Source organism: Delphinapterus leucas, chromosome 4 (assembly GCF_059928025.1).
Source record: "Delphinapterus leucas isolate spDelLeu-1000000601 "Yukka" chromosome 4, BTC_Dleu_Yukka2, whole genome shotgun sequence".
Lineage (NCBI taxonomy): Eukaryota > Metazoa > Chordata > Mammalia > Artiodactyla > Monodontidae > Delphinapterus > Delphinapterus leucas.
Window position 1 is genome coordinate 91,131,610 of NC_143132.1, and position 20,335 is coordinate 91,151,944.

The window sequence follows — 20,335 nt, forward strand, 5'->3', positions numbered from 1 at the left end:
AGATTGACTACTTTCATATGTATGAATGCTCCAGGCTTCCTCAAAATAACTTCTTAGAAATTTCACCACAATTTACTTGAGAGTTACAGAACACTGACTAATACATGGATGATCAAATTCTGCTTTTCTAAAGGCAAAATCAATACCTTCTGTGATCTATGAAAGATTTCAAAAAATAAAGGTGAAACAGCAATATGTATATAGAGAGATGCATGTGCTTGTGTTGCATCCTAATGTTTAAAACTGTTATTTTGGGAGAAATCTTATCTTTCATTTCATAACCTACTTTGCATGAAGGCAGTTGTATTTCCTTAATAAAAAGCCATTGACTTTATATCCTTTACTATGTATTAAGTGGGTCAGTGGAAATTGTTTTCAAGAAAGAGCTTTTTTCCAGGAAAGTGTATCTTTTCTAGATTTTCTACTTTCTATTTTCTAAATAGATTTTCTATTCCTTACTCATTCAAGGGACCTGGGTACTTCACTCATCTCTACAGAACATCCTATAGTCCCCAGAAGAATGAAAAGCATACATATGAAGTAAGCATTCAAATATTTGTGAACAGGATGGATTATAAACATTTATAATGCTCCTTAAACATCAATACTAGATAAAACTAAGTTCACCATGTTCTATATAATAAGATATTAGAACAATAAATGCTGTATAGAAGATATACATAAGAAAGATTAACAAAAATTAATAAAGTGATTAACAAGAGAGTGAAAAGTCACACCACAGACTGCGAGAATAATTCACAATATATAACCAACAAATGACCTGTATCGAGGATGTAAAAAGAACTCTTACAAATTGATAAGAAAAACAGTATGTGAGAAGGTGTTCAATATTAGTAATCATCAGACAAATTAAAACTAAAACCCCCAAATATACCACCATACACGCATGAGGATGATAATACCAAATGTTGGGGATGACATGGAGCAACTAGGACATTCATACATTCATGCTGGTGGTAGTGTCATTGGTACAAGTACTTTGGAAACTCTTGGGCAGTATCTACTAAAGTTAAACACACGTCTACCTGGTGACCTAGCAACATCACTTCTAGATAAATACCCAAGAAAAATGAGTGCACCCATTCTACCAACACATGAGAATAATCATAGCAACTAACTCATTAGAGCTGAAAATTGGAAACAATTTCTACATCCAAATAACCACCAACCATGGAGAAAAAATTAGGAGATTCACATCTCAATCTCTTAAGTACCATGTAGATGAGATTTATTTTCTAACTAAAAAGTTAATTTCTGAATATTTTAATAGATTTTTATCAAAAATCCTTTGTTTCATATGACTGACATACATTTTTGGTGTTTATAATGCACACTTTAGCATTACCATTATAGGAAAATATTTTAAAATTATTTCCCTGTATTTTGCAGAATAAAATGTAAATATGAAGTAAAATATTAATATGAAATGAATATTTTCACAGAAAGAGAGGTAATTTATAATTTAAAATATATATATTCATTTCTTAAATGGAACTCTTAAAAGAAATATTAATATTTATTTTATACTCCTTGTGAGTTTTTAAATTCTAAAACTTATAAGCTAATATAAAGTGAACTAATTATTTCTATTTCTGTAAAAATATTTACCACACAAAGGTAACAGAAAAGCATATTCAAAACAGTAACAAAATTACGAGAAAAAATTGACCATATAAAAGCATTGGGACACCAACCTTCAAGATGGTGGAGGAGGAAGACGTGGAGATCACCTTCCTCCCCACAAATACATCAAATATACATCTACATGTGGAACAGCTCCTATAGAACACCCACTCAACACAGGCAGAAGACCTCAGACTTCCCAAAAGGCAAGAAACTCCCCACATAACTGGCCGTGTGGCTGACATGGTTGGGGTGCTCCATCTGGGTATCAGGCCTGAGCCTCTGATGTGGGAGAGCCAAGTTCAGGATATTGGTCCACCAGAAACTTCCTGGCCCCTTATAATATCAATCAGTGAGAGCCCTCCCAGAGAACTCCAGCTCAATGCTAAGACTCAGTCCCACTCAACAACCAGTAACCTCCAGTGCTGGACACACCATCCCAAACAACTAGCAAAACAGGAACACAACCCCACCCATTAGCACAGAGGCAGCCTAAGATCATACTTAGTTCACAGACACCACAAAAGACACCACCAGACATGGTGCTGTCCACCAGAAAGACAAGATCCAGCCTCATCCACCAGAACAAAGGCACCAGTCCCCTCCAACAGGAAGTCTACACAACCCACTGAACCAACCTTGCCCACTGGGAGGAGACACCAAAAACAACGGGAAATATGGACATACAGCCTGTAAAAAGGAGACCCCAAACACAGTAAGTTAAGCAAAATGGGAAGACAGAGGAATACCCAGCAGATTAAGGAGCAAGGTAATAATAACCCACCTAACCAAACAAATGAAGAGGAAATAGGTGGCCTACCTGAAAACAAATTCAGAGTAATGATAGTAAAGATGATCCAAAATATTGGAAATAGAATGGAGAAAATACAAAAAATATTTAACAAGGACCTAGAAGAACTAAAGAACAAATAAACAATGATAAACAACAGAATAAATGAAATTAAAATTCTCTAGAAGGAATCAATAACAGAATAACTGAGGCAGAAGAATGGACAAGTGACCTGGAAGATAAAATAGTGCAAATAACTACCACAGAGCAGAATAAAGAAAAAAAATTGAAAAGAATCCAGGACAGTCTCAGAGACCTCTGGGATAATATTAAACACAACAACATTTGATTTATAGGGGTCCCAGAAGAAGAAGAGAAAAAGAAAGGGACTGAGAAAGTATTTAAAGAGATTATGGTTGAAAACTTCCCTAATATGGGAAAGGAAATAGTCAATCAAGTCCAGGAAGCACAGAGAGTTCCATACAGAATAAATCCAAGGAGAAACATGCCAAGACACATATTAATCCAACTATCAAAAATTAAATACAAAGAAAAAATATTAAAAGCAGGAAGGGAAACGCAACAAATAACATACAAGGGAATCCCCATAAGATTAACAGCTGATCTTTCAGCAGAAACTCTACAAGCCAGAAGGGACTGGCAGGACATATTTAAAGTGATGAAAGGGAAAATCCTACAACCAAGATTACTCTACCCAGCAAGGATCTCATTCAGATACAACAGAGAAATTAAAAGCTTTACAGACAAGCAAAAGCTAAGAGGATTCAGCACCACCAAACCAGCTTTACAACAAATGCAAAGGGAACTTCTCTAGGCAGGAAACACAAGAGAAGGAAAAGACCTACAATAACAAACCCAAAACAATTCAGAAAAAGGTAACAGGAACATACATATCGATAATTATCTTAAATGCAAATGGATTAAATGCTCCCACCAAAAGACATAGACTGGCTGAATGGATACAAAAACAAGACCGGTACATATGTTATCTACAAGAGACCCACTTCAGACCTAGGGACACATACAGACTGAAAGTGAGAGGATGGAAAAAGGTATTCCATGAGAATGCAAATCAAAAGAAAGCTGGAGTAGCAATTCTCATATAAGGCAAAACAGACTTTAAAATAAAGACTATTACAAGAGACAAAGAAGGACACTACAAAACGATCAAGGAATCAATCCAGGAAGAAGATATAACAACTGAAAATATTTATGCACCCAACGTAGGAGTACCTCAGTCCATAAGGCAAATGCTAACAGCCATAAAAGGGGAAACTGACAGTAAAACAATAATAGTATGGAACTTTAACACCTCACTTTCACCAATGGATAGTTAATCCAAAATGAAAATAAATAAGGAAACACAAGCTTTAAAATACACATTAAACAAGATGGACTTCATTGATATTTATAGGACATTCCATCCAACAACAGAATATACTTTCTTTTCAAGTGCTTATAGAACATTCTCCAGGATAGATCATATCTTGGGTCACAAATCAAGCCTTGGTAAATTTAAGAAAATTGAAATCATATCAAGTATTTTTCCGACCACAACACTATGAGACTAGATATCAATTACAGGAAAAAAACTATAAAAAAGACAAACACATGGAGGTTAAACAATACACAACTAAATAACCAAGAGATCACTGAAGAAATCAAAGGGGAAATAAAAAAATTCCTAGAAACAAATGACAATGAAAACATGACGATCCAAAACCTATGGGATGCAGCAAAACAGTTCTAAGAGGGAAGTTTATAGCAACAAAATCCTGCCTCAAGAAACAAGAAAAATCTCAAATAAACAACCTTACATTACACCTACATTACACCTAAAACAACTAGAGAAAAAAGAACAAAAAACCCCCAAAGTTAGCAGAAGGAAAGAAATCATAAAGATTAGATCAGAAATAAATGAAAAAGAAATGAAGGAAACGATAGCAAAGAACAATAAAACTAAAATCGGTTCTTTGAGAAGATAAACAAAATTTATTTATCATTAGCCAGACTCATCAAGAAAAAAAGGGAAAAACTCAAACCAATGGAATTAGAAATGAAAAAGTAACAGCTACATTGCAGAAATATAAAAGATCATGAGAAATTACTACAAGCAACTCTATGCCAATAAAATGGACAACCTGGAAGAAATGGACAAATTCTTAGAAAAGCACAACCTTCCGAGACTGAACCAGGAAGAAATAGAAAATAAAAACAGACCAAACACAAGCACTGAAATTGAGACTGTGATTAAAAATCTTCCAACAAACAAAAGCCCAGAACCAGATGGCTTCACAAGTGAATTCTATCAAACATTTAGAGAATACCTAACATCTACCCTTCTCAAACTGTTCCAAAATATACTAGAGGGAGAAACACTCCTAAACTCATTGTATGAGGCCACCATCACCCTGATACCAAAACCAGACAAAAAATGTCACAAAAAAAAGAACACTACAGGCCAATATCACTGATGAACATAGGTGCAAAAATCCTCAATAAAATACTAGCAAACAGAATCCAACAGCCTAATAAAAGGATCATACACCATGATCAAGTGAGGTTCATCCTAGGCCTGCAAGGATTCAATATACACAAATCAATCAATGGAAAAACCATATTAAAAAATTGAAGGAGAAAAACCATATGATCATCTCCATAGATGCAGAAAAAGTTCTCATCAAAATTCAACACTGATTTGTGATAAAAACCCTCCAAAAGAAGGCATAGAGGGAACTTATCTCAACATAATAAAGGCCATATATGACAAACGCACAGCCAATATTGTTCTCAATGGTGAAAAACTGAAACCATTTCCACTGAGATCAGGAAGAAGACAAAGTTGCCCACTCTCACCACTATGATTCAACATAGTTTTGGAAGTTTTAGCCACACCAATCAAAGAAGGAAAAGAAATAAAAGGAATCCACATCAGAAAAGAAGAAGTAAAACTGTCACTGTTTGCAGATGACATGATACTGTACATAGAGAATCCTAAAGTAGCCACCAGAAAACTACTAGACCTAATCAATGAATTTGGTAAAGTAGCAGGATACAAAATTAATGCACAGAAATCTCTGGCATTCCTATGCACTAATGATGAAAAATCTGAAAGAGAAATTAAGGAAATACTCACATTTACCATTGCAACAAAAAGAATAAAATACATAGGAGTAAACCGACACAAGGAGACAAAAGACCTGTACGCACAAAACTATAAAACACTGATAAAGGAAATTAAAGATGATACAAACAGATGGAGAGATATACCATGTCCTTGGATTAGAAGAATCAACATTGTGAAAATGACTATACTACCCAAAGCAATCTATAGATTCAGTGCAATCCCTATCAAGCTAGCAATGGCATTTTTCACAGAACTAGAACAAAAAATTTCACAGTTTGTATGGAAACACAAAAGACCCTGAATAGCCAAAGCAATCTTGAGAAAGAAAAACGGAAGTGGAGGAATCAGGCTCCCTGACTTCAGACTATACTACAAAGCTACAGTAATCGAGAAAATATGGTACTGGCACAAAAACAGAAATATAGATCAATGGAACAGGATAGAAAGCCCAGGGATAAACCCACGCACCTATGGTCACCTTAGCTTTCATAAAGGAGGCAAGAATATACAATGGAGAAAAGACAGCCTCTCAATAAGTGGTGCTGGGTAAACTGGACAGCTACATGTAAAAGAATGAAATTAGAACACTCCCTACTGCCATACACAAAAATAAACTTAAAATGGATTAAAGACCTAAATGTAAGGCCAGAAACTATCAAACTCTTAGAGGAAAACATAGGCAGAACACTCTATGACATAAATCACAGCAAGATCCTTTTTGACCCACCTCCTAGAGAAATGGAAATTAAAAGAAAAATAAACCAATGGGACCTAATGAAACTTAAAAGATTTTGCACAGCCAAGGAAACAATAAACAAGACAAAAGGACAACCCTCAGAATGGGAGAAAATATTTACAAATGAAGCCACTGACAAAGGATTAATATCCAAAATTAGAAGCAGCTCATGCAGCTCAATATCAAAAAAACAAACAACCCAATCCAAAAGTGGGCAGAAGACCTAAATAGACATTTCTCCAAAGAAGGTATACAGATTGCCATCAAACACATGAAAGGATGCTCAACATCACTAATCATTAGAGAAATGCAAATCAAAACTACAATGATATATCACCTCACGCTGGTCAGAATGGCCATCATCAAAACGTCTACAAACAATAAATGCTGGAGAGGGTGTGGAGAAAAGGGAACCCTCTTGCACTGATGGTGGGAATGTAAATTGATACAGCCACTATGGAGAACAGTATGGAGGTTCCTTAAAGAACTAAAAATAGAATTACTACATGACCCAGCCTTCCCACTACTGGGCATATACCCGGAGAAAATCATAATTCAAAAAGAGTCATGTACCACAATGTTTATTGCAGCACTATTTACAATAGCCAGGACATGGAAGCAACCTAAGTGTCCATCAACTGATGAATGGATAAAGCAGATGTGGCACACAGATACAGTGGAATATTTCTAAGCCATAAAAAGAAACAAAACTGAATTATTTGTAGTAAGGTGGATGGAGCTAAATCTGTCATACAGAGTGAAGTAAGTCAGAAAATGAAAAGCAAATACTGTATGCTAACACATATATATGGAATTAAAAAAAAAAAAAGGTTCTGAAGAACCTAGGAGCAGGACAGGAATAAAGATGCAGATGTAGAGAATGGACTTGAGGACATGGGGAGGACGAAGGGTAAGATGGGATGAAGTGAGAGAGTGGCATGGACATATATACATCACCAGATGTAAAACAGATAGCTAGTGGGGCCCAGCCACATCACAGGAAGATCAGCTCAGTGCTTTGTGACTACCTAGAGGGGTAGGGTAGGAGGGAGACGCAAGAGAGAGGGGATATGGGGATATACGTGTAAATATAGCTGATTCACTTTCTTATACAGAAGAAACTAACACACCATTGTAAAGCAATTATACTCCAATAAAGATGTTAAAAAAATAAATAAAAATAAAAGCCTTCGTTATTGCCCCTTATTACCATTCAGTGTGTAAGTCACTGGTAGATTATTGCTACTTTCAGAAAACAAACTAATTTATTAGTGTTGTAACTTATAAAATTTAAGTATTTTTGAGATTCTTTTTTCAAGTTATAATGAAAATTTCCAAATAAACCCAAAAGAGAGAGCAGTACAATGAACTCTCATGTTCCTATTACCCATCTTTGGTAACCATCAACTTTTCACTGTTCTTCAGGAAATTTTTTTGAGAGTGGAGCTTTCATGAATCCCAAGAAAAACCTATAAACCACTGCAGTGGATTTAGATTAATTAAACATTTCTCAATCTTCAAAAGATTCCATCTTTTTCACTCAGGATGATTTAGTTCAAATTTAGTGGACTAACCTCAGGGAAATGGCTTATTTTCTTATGTGAATAGTTTAATTTCTCTTCATTTCAAAACCAAAGTTAGAATATCAAACCAGAGGGAGAGCTCCAAAGATATTACACTCATCTAGTTATTACTGACTGTTTCCTTAGTGGTCTAGAAGATGCTGTAAACTACTGACCCATGTAAGAACATGGGTAAATCTTAAAAGTCATTATGCTAAGTAAAATAAACCATACACAAATGGCTACATATTGTGTGATTCCATTTTTTATGATATTCTGAAAGACAAAACTGTAAGGGCAAAATCATTTTTAAACTCTCACTAGTTTCTGGATACTTGAGCTCATACTTCTTTCTTCCTGATAACCTATTCAGGAATATCTTAACTTCCTAAGGGAGACAACGGCAGCTGATTTTCCTCTTTTGACATTTTTTCCAGACATGTAAGAAAGTCAGAGATTTCAAAGCAGTACAAAGAGAAGGAGAGACTCACTTACAGTTCTGGATTACACGCATGCACACTGGGGTTTGGCTGATCTTAAATGTACAGATTTATCTATTTCATCTTTCATAATGTCTTCTTTATTATACTACATATGGAAATGTCAGTGAAAATTATTAAACTAGTAAATACATTATGAAAGTCATAAAATGTTAGTTTCCATTACATTTCAATCAAGAATTATGGCTAATCCAAAGCACCGTTCATTATCCTTCTCTTTTTCTAGTTCACTGTCTGTGATACTGGACACTCTGTGGGTATCTAAAAGGTCATTTTCTAATATACACCAGTAGCCCTTGGGGTTGGGAGAAAACCACCCTGCAGTCGTGGCATGATTGCTTTCATTCCGAGATATAATACATATCATTTTAGTGAAAGTCATAAAAAGAATGCAGAAACAAAAGTGTGAACTCTAACAATAAATAGGAAAGATGTTCTGAAAATTTCTTTGAAACAGGTGAGGAGTAACTAAATTTAAAAAATAGATAACTCTAGCAAGACATTATCACAAACTGCATGATTTTTTTTGTTACTTTGTAGAAAAAAACATGCTTTCCTTTTCCATAAATGTTCTGCAAACAGTATTTTCCAAGTTTCTTAAATTTACTTCTCACGATATTCTAGGAATTAGACACAGGTCCTGCTATGAGGAGGCTTACAGTGTAGTTGAAAAGACAGAACAGGTTCCACATTTACTCAAAACATGAATGAAGGAGAAGAAATCCCAAAGTAACCAAGTTTACCACAACATGCCAAAATTAGCAGAACTGGGAACTTAAACACTAAATTCAATTTTTAAGAAATAAGTTTACACTTTTACACACATTCTCTATAGAAGCATGCCTGCAACTATAACCATAAGAGAGTAGAAAGTAAAGAACTTCAGAACATAGGACATTGGTTGAAGGGACAATGATAAAAAAAATCAGCAATAAATAATTCCTTAAAACACTTAGGGGGACTTTCTTTGCGGTGCAGTGGTTAAGAATCCACCTGCCAATGCAGGGGACGTGGGTTCGAGCCCTGGTCTGGGAAGATCCCACATGCTGAGGAATAACTAAGCCCATGCGCCACAACTACTGAGCCTGCGTTCTAAGGTCTGCGAGCCACAACTACTGAGCCCACATGCCACAACTACTGAAGTCCGTGCGCCTAGAGCCCACGATCCACAACGAAGAGAAGCCACCAAAATAAGAAGCCCGCATGCAGCAACGAAAAGTAGCCCCTGCTTGCCGCAACTAGAGAAAGCCCGCAGCAACTAGAGAAAGCCCACACGTAGCAACAAACACCCAACGCAGCCAAAAATAAATAAATATATAAAAAAAACAAAAAAACACTTAGGGATGGTTTTATGCATATTTTAAAAAATGAAAATATCAAGAAATGCCAGATTATAGAGAAAAAGGCAGTTTTGCAAAATCATTTTATTCAAAAATGGTTCATCTTACCTCAGCTACCAGTTGCTGAAGAGATGGTGAAGCTACAGAGTAGAGACTTGAGTTACCACTTACAGGACTGTGGAGACTAACATAAGCCACAACATTCTTCTGCAGAACCTTCTTGAAATCCTGACATTAAAAAAAAAAAATCTATCTTTAACAGAAATAAAAGTAACAGATTCCACTTTACCAGTTACATGTTGAATAATAAACACTTCCTACCTAAAATCATTACATTGCATAATACTCTCTTTTTTTTTAATGTAAAGCCATCCCATACTATTTACTAGAGTACCCAAGGGTCATAAAGGGGTTTTAAATAAGGGTGGTGAGGAGTTTCATATAACATACAACAAAATATTTTAAAGCATGTTCATGTTCCTAAAAAAGGTAAAAATTTAAGAGAAAATGTCCCTATATGGTTAATATAGTATGAGATTCAACTTCAGAATACAGGATGGAATATTTGCTCTAGTGACAGCATTTAATTTTATAGTCATTGAATTAGAGAACAGACATGGATAAATCACTTCAGTGTTTAATAAAACCAGCCCTTTCCTTTGAAGTGTTGAGCTACTTTTTGCACAAAGCAGCTTTTTATTCTGAGCAAAATAAGGCATAATACAATTGTGGCCTTGCACATATTACTTGAAGTAAAACCTGATGCATTTCATCCACATTAGTAGAATAAAATGATTCAGTATAATAGTTTTCCACTTTTCTGCTAAACCCTACTTCCAAAAATTGAAGACCACTGATCCTATTAATAATGTACCACTAAGAAGTCCTTCTGTTATTTGCTTCCTTTTCTTGTGCAAATATGTAATGAGTAATTATCATGATGGCAGTTCCATAGATATATCCTAAAAATTGTACTATATTATTTTGTATCTTAGAAACATATCTTTCTTCTTCCAACACTATCAGATGAAAGTCTGCAAGGACTAGTACACCTAGCAAATCAATAATATTATTCCCAGTTCATGCTGAAAATTCAGCTATACCTCTGTAAAAGAAGTAAACAGTTTATTTAAAAATAAATATTTTAAATAAATAGAAATGATGAACTGTGGTTTACACATAATATTGTTATTAAAAATGTCCATTATTACACAAGAGCTATAGAAAAACAGCTTCTAATTACATACTACCATACTGACAATGTCTATATGTCAGTCCATTTAACTCTCATGAGAATCTCACAACCTAGGCATTAGTGTACTCATTGGAACAATCAAGTCTTGAGAAGTTAATCTTGCCTAAGACCACTTGTTTTATGGTAGAGAGGATTTGAACTCAGATTTCTTTGACTGCAAAGTCTATAGTATTTCCACAATAGCCTGAAGATGAAGATTCTTCACAGGAGAAATGGTACTTTTTAAATAACCTATTTAGTAAAATGTTATAATTTTCCTCAAGGATTGAAATCAGTATTGAGTCAAATCTCTAATAACTTTATCACTATAAATTCCATTTGACCAGTATAACCTAATCTTTTTAATTACAACTCTGAGTTTCAAGGGGTTCCTGTGTAAGCAAAATTAGAAAGGGCATTATGACCTGTCAACAAGTGCTTTCCTTACTCATCTTCATTAGGGAATATATTTAGCACACAAATTGCTTTCTTCTAAAAGAAAATCTTTCATTTTCAGAAGGGGTAGGTTTGATAAGAGTAGGCAGGACAGTAAAACTAATAGTTTTCTAAATTCCTCCTCAACCAGATTGTTACAAAAAGGCTTCATGAACTGTATTGAAATAATCTAAGATACAGCAATTTACAATAGTACATTTTATAAGCTAATAATCAAATCCATGTATTATTCACCATTTTCTTTGCTTATATATTTTTGCTCACCTAGTCAAGGAAAAAGCCAGAAAGTGACTGGATGTACAATTAGTTGTCAAATATGCATACATACATATAATAAATACTCTAAGACAGAGATCCCTAACCATTTTGAATAGGAAGAGACTTTCCTACCATAAACATTTTTTTCTATAGACTCCCCACAGTATAGTAGTTGTATTTTTAGTATCTGTTGATTGAGAAACTATAAAATTACCAAAAGGTACAACGCAGTCAATAATCAAAATATTTTATTAACTACAAAAATATTTACTTAATTTGAAAATGTAATTGTTCACATACACACAAGGCCACAATACTGAACAAACTGCAGGTTACCATGCATGATGCTCAAATAAATTCAAGGACTATTTGCAGTACACTTCACTTTCCCATGCAGAGGGGTTAAGGATATTTAGGAATTTAAGTTAGGAACTATTAATGTTACACAAGCCTACTTTGAGAACACAGCTTAGAAATACACATGAACATGAGTTGACTATGAAAATTATTAGATAGATATGGAGAAGGCTGTATGAGATAGTAGAATAAAAAGAATCTTAAAGACTTTTTTAAATGTGCCTTATTGTTACAAGAAAACTAAAACATTGTTTTCTTTATGATAAAAAATTCTGAATTAGTAAAATCATCCCAGATCACAAATACACTCCCCAGATTGTTTCTTAAATTGTTTATATCCTTAAAGTATGGAATTTAGAATAGAAGTTTGAGAGATTGGTTCAGCTATTACATTTTCCATCTTATTAAAAATCTGTCAATTTTAAAATGTTCTGTCAGCAATGGAATTTCTTTATTTGAACTAGTTCTTTTGAGTAATGGGAAAAAATTCACACCACTAATTTGAATACAGAAAAGCATTTCAATTTGCAATGTGTGAATCTTGATAAATTTTACAACTGTAAAATTTTTCTCATTTTGAAGACTTCTTTCTCTCAAAATAAAAAGATCTTTGCTATTTTCTTTTGTATACCTTTTTTGATTTTTCTTGATAGCCAATAGACATTTTATCATTTTTTGAGTGATTAAATGAAAAATGAAATGAGAATTTCTCATTACATATTTGATATTTTTTTCTGCAAAGCTGAAGCAGTATACAAACTAGGATATCAAATGGTTTTATTTTCCTAGCTAAAGTTGTGTAGGTTTTTTTCCTACATATTTCCATTAAACTTCTTTTTATAAAGTCATAAAAATAAATAGAATATCTAAGAGTTTTATGATGTTTTTATTGTTGTTAATGTGGCATCAATCCAAAGTTGTCATATCCCATTAAAAACACAGTGCATTTGTGAGACACAAACATATCAGAAATATTTGAAAATGTACTCCAGTTGTATTCTAACTGTGATCCATTGCACACAAGATTTCATTTGAACAAAGGCTTCCTAAGGTAGTTAGATAAGTGGATAGGTAGAGATATAGGTAGAAAAGAAGGAGCAGGGAGGTAGGGGTGTAAGAATAGAGGGAGGAAGGATTGAAGGGAGGGAGAAAACAAGGGTAGAAGGAAGGAAACTGCTATTTTGAGTCCAATCCCTACATTGTTTAGGTAAGGTATAATGCTAAGTTAATAAACATTTTACATACAAGATCGTTTCCTAATTCTAGAAAATTAAAAAAAAAAAAAAAAAGGTAATGGTATGTATCACTTGACCCTTTCTTGTCCAGTGCCTGTCAACCTAAGAAGAAACACAATAACCAGGTAAACACCACTGTGGGCGTAACAGTGTGTAGGTCTGGTAGCAATAAGAAGAAGATACCTGTAGATCATACACAAATCACTGTGGTCTAACTCTAATTCCCTAGCATTCTTAAAAGTGATCTCAGCAAATGAGCATACTGCACACCCTTGTCGAGACGCACATTCTTGTTCATGGCTTTATCAATTTGACTTTGTCTACTTTAGTCCAGAGCAAGAGCGAGAGTGTGAGAGCGAGAGAGTGACCGCGCAATTTTGAGAGCAAGGCATAGTAATTTATGCACGTTTACCTCTCCCCATTCATAGGAGCCAATATTTCCAAAAGCTGTTCCACCCCATGAACAGAAAACAATAGTGCGGTCTGGTCTCCACCCTCTCTTGACTCTTGACATCAAGGCCTGGATAAAAGCTGTGATGATGGCAGTGCTGCTGGCCCATTCTTGTCCATTATAACTGTATGCGGTATGATGATGGCTGCCAACTATGATATAACGGTCTGCAAATAGAAGACAACAAGAGCCACTGTAATACAATATACATCTTAACAATAAATTTAATGACATTTACATGATCCTATTGCACAACCGAGCAACAATTATGCAAAATTGTTCTGATAATTAAGACTAACATTTTTCCCCCACTGTCTTGAGTCACACATCTGTGTATATCAAAGCAGAGGCAGCTGCTGAACTCAATTATGAATCCAAAGCTTAGATCCATCCTACTGTCGTCGCAACATGCATATTAATTAATCAAGTATACAAATATGCCACAATGAAACCCTTATCTAACATTTTGCCAGAATCATAGTGGGAAGTGCCCTATAAACAATGTGTATATGCTCAGTAAGTATTAATGAACTATTCATACATTTGAGGGAACAGTTATTCAGTAGCTGTAAGTATTAAAAATGTGGTAGTCATGTATGGACTTTGCAATAAATGAAGTATTTAGGGAATCAGTTTTCACTTCCAACTTAGAGTTTTAGACCCTCTCCTCTTTCTGATGGAAAAAATAAATCATCATCAAAAGTCATCCAAATACTTTTTCTTTTTTGCATATTTTATTTCACATAATCATACAAAATCCATTAGATACACTACTAGAAAGATCTCCATGACACATTGATGGCTTCTGAATAACGTATATTGCTGACAATTGTTAGTAATAAGGTAGACTAAAAATGTATCTCCAGATAATAAGGTAGACTAAAAATGTATCTCCAGAGTTTCCTCTGATTTGGCCAGTGAATGTTGTTGGTACACAGCTAAATTTACTTTATCAAGTAGCCCTACAATCTGTGTAAAACTATTTCTCTTCATTAAGTGTCATTTCCTTAGGAGATGTCCCATAACTTGATGGTTAAGCGTACAGAGTTTAAAGCCTTCCTGCTTGGGTTTGAATCCAGGCCATTCATCTTACTAGTTGTATGACCTTAGAAAGCTTATTTAGGCTCTCATGCCTTAAATTCTTCAACCATAAAATGGGAATAAAAATAGTACATACATCGTTCAATTCTTTTGAGTTTTAAGTTAGTTACTATTTGTAAGGCGCTTTGAATAACACCTGACATATAATAAGTACTACACATGTATGGAATGAATGAATCACACCTTGACTTCATGGCATCAAAACACTACTTTACTGGAAACATAACTGTGTGAAACTATTTTAGTTTTCCACACTGATATTGGAACCAACAATGAATTTGATCTGACAACAATTTATCAAAACTTAATTAATGGTATACACAGTGTGCCTGCAATGTTGAATTGATTCACTCATCTCCCAGATATGTATAAAAATTCTGTTTGGAATTGTCTGTATTCTGGATAAACCATATATAAAAACCTTAATACTAACTGATGGTTATTTCTAATTTTCAGAGTAATTAAATAAGAAAAGTATGTGAATGAACAGCCAATATTTTTGTGTAGAATTCAAATAAATAAAATTGAGAAGCTTTACATATTATACACCTAGGAATACTACTAGTAAATTGATTTTTTAAATTTGGGGGTTTTTTTCTACATTGAATTCAATAAGTTTTTTTTTTTTATCCTATAGTGAGTATAATTTTGTACAGTTTGGTTTTTCAAAAATAACTAGCAAATGTAGCAATGATGATAAATATTTCTAATGCTTCAATTAGAGATCCTTATGATATAAATTTGTTGAAATGGTTGAAATGCAATAGTAACAATTTCCAAATTCCTTTATATCTTGTATTTAAAGATATTATGATCAGAGGTTGTTCATCAGAGGTTGCTACTGTAAGGAAACGAGAGAGAAGATGTCCGTGAATTTTTAAAGAGTTGGCAAGCAGGAAACTTGATGGGAATGTAGAACTTGATCTCAGAATTTCCTGGGTTAGCAATTATGGAGTCAGTTTGACTAAGATCATGGAGAAGAATTATGCTCCAAGGATGACTTCAGTAAATATCCCAACCAAATCAATAGCAATGACACAAATGTACTAAAAGACTACTGTATTCTACCATGTAAAACAAGCACAGCAGACAGTAATGTCATTCAACCTCACAATATGGTCAGAAGTGTTGTTAATTTGTTAATATATTTGTCAGTTATTTTCACTTTTTTAGCCTATATAGTATCATCTGAAGATTCCATAAGCATCCCATAACAAGGTATAAAACTATTTAAAATGTAACCAGGTGATCCTTTTCATAAGCACCTTCAAAACCTAAGCCATGCAAACATTAGGCAGAATTGTCAGTGGACCAAGGGTCAGAGATGGGACACAGACTAACAATGAAAGATTTGAAAACCAAAATTTTTATTTTTTTTAAAAACACATATAAATTAAAACTAAAATATTTCCTTTTTAAAAAAGTCTTTTCTTGATATAAATAAAATCTTCAATGGTGTTACAGTGAATAAAAGAAAAAGAAAACATTGGTTTCTATAGCTTTTACTCACAGGTACATGCCAATTTAACAAATCTAAACTCTGTTTTCTCTGTTTTGTTTTGTTTCCCTCTTACACTCTCTACTATGATTTATCTTTGAAGGGATGTGGTAAGAAAGAATAAAGACTTGCTTCTTGGTTTTATATACCACCCTTTAGAGTGGTATGAACTTGTAATTACATCTAAAGTAGGACATTTAACTATGCTATTAAATTGTTACAGAGCATTTTCTTGTGATATTTCATATAAAGTGTAGATTATAAATATTTGGGTCTACTTACCTGGAGATGTCGAGCCCTTTAAATATCCAACAACATTAGTAACTGTTTCAAATTTTGTGACTGTCTGAATTTGCATGCTGACAATTCTTTCCTCTGGGGGGGGAAAAGAAAATTAAAAGATACTTGTTTCTCTATATTCTGCTGGTTTTTTTTCTTAAAGCATTCAAATTTATTTATCCAATATGATCAGACAAATAATTCCAAACAACTGAATTTTTCTAGATAACCAACGTTACATTTTTCGGCAAATATGTATTTGAAACTTTGTGTAGACATTATTTTAGGTGCTTGTTATATAATGATGACTAAGATACAATTGCTAGCCTCATAGAACTTCAGAACCATAAATAGGCAATTCTAAATTTCACATTAAAAACTGCAGTGGGGTTCAACAGGAAAGCACACAGAACAAGACCTCAAGGAGATGTGGACAACTCATATTTTTAAAAATGAAAAAGATCAGATAAAAATATTTTCAAATAATTTTAAGTACTTGTCTAGCTTCAGAAAAATAGCATGTGAAGATGATTTAACTTTTTTTGTATGATTCATTATTACATTATCACATTGAAAACTATAAAGCATTACACAAATTAAAAGAATACAGATTCTTAAAGCTACACTTATTTTCAAATCTTGGAGTTTTCATTTCTACCTGTGTTTGCAGGTCTCTCACCTCTCTACTAAATCTCTGCCACCTGCCCTGCCTCTTTGAGTTCTTCTATTCATGCTTGATATTCAAAAATTTTGACAACAAATAAGGCAAAGACACCAATCAGAAAGGACTTCAGTCACAGCCCTGAAGTGGTCTTTGAAGGTCTTTGGTGATGACATGTGTTAATCCTGTATTTGATAGATCTTGGGAAGTCTGGGGGCTGAGGGTGGGGGTGGGAAGGTGGTTTCTCTAGGAGAGGTCCAAGGGCAGCCAAGTGGTACTGTTGGGGAGAGGGTGGCAATTAGAAAGCAAGCAATGCAAAGTAGACATGCTATACTGATGGGCCTTCAAATGTCACTTCTTACTGCTATATGAAAACTGTTATGATAAATAAGTTGCTTGTTTCTTTGAATGTGCCCTACTAACAATTTAAATAGAAAATCAGTATACTGAAAAAATTATAACTAAACAAGAATAAAGAGACCTCAAGAGAACACCTGAGTGCCTCATATAGGAGAAAAGGAAATCTGCTTATTGTGTATTGTGAATATTGTAATCTGAGTATTGCAGTTCTAATTTACATGCTATGCATTTCTGTTCAATATTTTTTAAGTAGTATACTTTGTGGGGTTTTTTAGAGCAGTTTCAAAATACAGAAAAAGTGAGCAGAAAACACAGATTTCCCAAATACCCTCTTTCCCCTGCCCCTATTATTAATATCTTACATTATCATGATCAATATCTGTTACCACTAATGAGACAATATTAATACATTAAGTCCATAATTTATATTAAGGGTCACTCTTTGTACTGTACACTCTATGGGTTTTGACCTAAGCATAATGGCATGTATCCACAATTATAGTATCATATAGAATAGTTTCATTGCCCTAAAAATTTCCTGTGCTATACCTGCTTATACTTTCCTCTCTCCCTTCCTCTTGAGCCCCTGGCAACCACTGATCTTTTAAATGTCTCTACAGTTTTGCCTTTTCCAGAATGTGATACACTTGAAATCATGTTTATTTTTAGTCATTAATTCCCTGTTCTAGGTTTGTTCCAAATTGTCCAGATAAATGAACTTTAGATGAGGCAGTCATGAACTTATAGTTGTTGTTTTTAATATTTTCATCTTATTTTTGAGTTAGAAAACAAGAGAAGATTCTTCAGCTGTATCTAAGATTCAATATTATTTTTTTTTTCAAATTCAGCAGTGAGAAAACCTTATAATATGTACAAATGTAAGGCAAACTCCTTGAAATATTACCTTATATTAATATAGTGCCTTACAATTTATATTTCCATTTGCACACAAATATACTAATTCTCATTGGATCTCTTTTTCTCTGTGAAGCATTAATGAAGCTGTTATCCTTGTTACTGCATTTCATTTTAACCAGTGTCATACTGTTTTAATTAACATAACTTTATTATGACTGAAGTAATGGGTCCCCTACCACCACCACCACCACCATCATTGTCATCGTCTCTTTTAATTATTATTCAACGTGGGGGGATTTATGGACCACTACTTTCATATAAACTTTTATATTAGCTCGTCATGTGCCATGGAAAGACATTTCAGGATTTCATTAGGATTGTATTAAATTAATGGAACCATTTGAGAAAATCATTCATTTTATCTATGAATATGGTATGCCTCTCAATTTATTTCAGTTGATTTTATGTCTTTTATGAAGTTTTATATTTTTCTTTATAAAAGGTTTGCACAACTATTATTAATTTTTAAGGTTTTCCTGCTATGTTAACAAAATATAGCATTTATAATTATTTTACTGTGTATAAGCATGCTATTTAATTTCATATATTAGTCTTATAACAAGCCTTCTTGTTAATCTCCTATAGGTTTTAATGGTTAATCTATAGGGTTTTTATTTTTGTTAATTTCACTGTAGATATATACCAAAAAATAGTTTTGCTTATTCCTTTTAAAACTGTAAAGCTTTTATCTACTGCTCTCATCATTTTGTACAGGACTGCCAGTGCACTGTGGAATGGAGGCAGTAAAAGCAGCATTCCTTGGTCCTTTCCTTGTGTTCTTCACTTCTACAAAATGTTTCTACAACTGTGTTTTTTTTACGTAGTTTGCTATAGGTGTCTGGGAAATTCCTTTTATAAGGAAGATCACTTTTGCTCTTCCTTTGCTAATAGATTTTAGCATAAACAGATGTTGAATCAAATTTTGAGACAATTGCAAGGCTTTTCACTTTACAATGTTAAAAAATGCATGTATTCCTGGAATAAGCCCTTCTTGGTCATGATATATTTTCATCCATATATTTTCAGGATATATGCATATATATTTATAAGTGGCTTATTGATAATTATACTTCTCAATTTTTTCTTGTCTGATTTTGATATGTGGATTATATAACCTCACAAACGTTTAGTGATCTTTGCTTCTTTTCATTGATTCTGTAAAGGTTTATGTAGCACAGACATTATCCATTATCACTTTTCTTTTAGTGATCTTTGCTTCTTTTCATTGATTCTGTAAAGGTTTATGTAGCACAGACATTATCCATTTTACAAAGGCGAGTTAGTGTTCGTATATAAAACTATTTCATCCTGGTATTTTTCGTGTGTGTTGCAGGGAGGGGTACATTTTCACTCAATGTATATTTTCATTTTATTTCACTTAATATTTTCAAATTATTAACGAATATAAGTAAATTCAGATTTTTACATGTTTACTTCTTCTAAATGCATTTAGCTGTTTGCTTTATTCTTATGCTTCAGAAAAAATACTGTCATTTAACTATAATTTTGTTTCCTTTCCTATTTCTAAGATCAATTTACTTCTGTCTTTTTTGTTTCCCTTCATCAGTTTTACCAGAGTTTAGCTAATTTTTTAGAATTTTCAGAAAACCAGTTTTAGGATTTGTGGATCCTCAATATTTTTTTCTTTATTTTTTGCTCCAGTATTATATTCTATGTTTATTAGTATCTTTGTTAAATTTTGCCTGAATATATTCTCTGGGGTTTTTTAACCTAAATTTTTAAGTTAAAATGCTTAGCTCATTACTTTTTAATCTTTATACATGTCTTTAAGGCTGCAGATTTTCTA

The 20,335-nt window shown here is 33.5% G+C and overlaps 1 protein-coding gene across 1 annotated transcript in view; it reads right to left on the reverse strand.

The window, feature by feature from the left end:
• The window catches only part of NAALADL2 (N-acetylated alpha-linked acidic dipeptidase like 2), a 1,488,397-nt gene that overhangs the window by 375,166 nt on the left and 1,092,896 nt on the right, over window positions 1-20,335 (reverse strand). The window contains exons 10-12 of the mRNA XM_022571899.2: window positions 16,593-16,685; window positions 13,673-13,878; window positions 9,829-9,948 (exon numbers count right to left, since the gene is read on the reverse strand). Coding sequence (XP_022427607.2) covers window positions 9,829-9,948; window positions 13,673-13,878; window positions 16,593-16,685 — 419 coding nt within the window. The remainder of the gene's footprint in view (window positions 1-9,828; window positions 9,949-13,672; window positions 13,879-16,592; window positions 16,686-20,335) is intronic.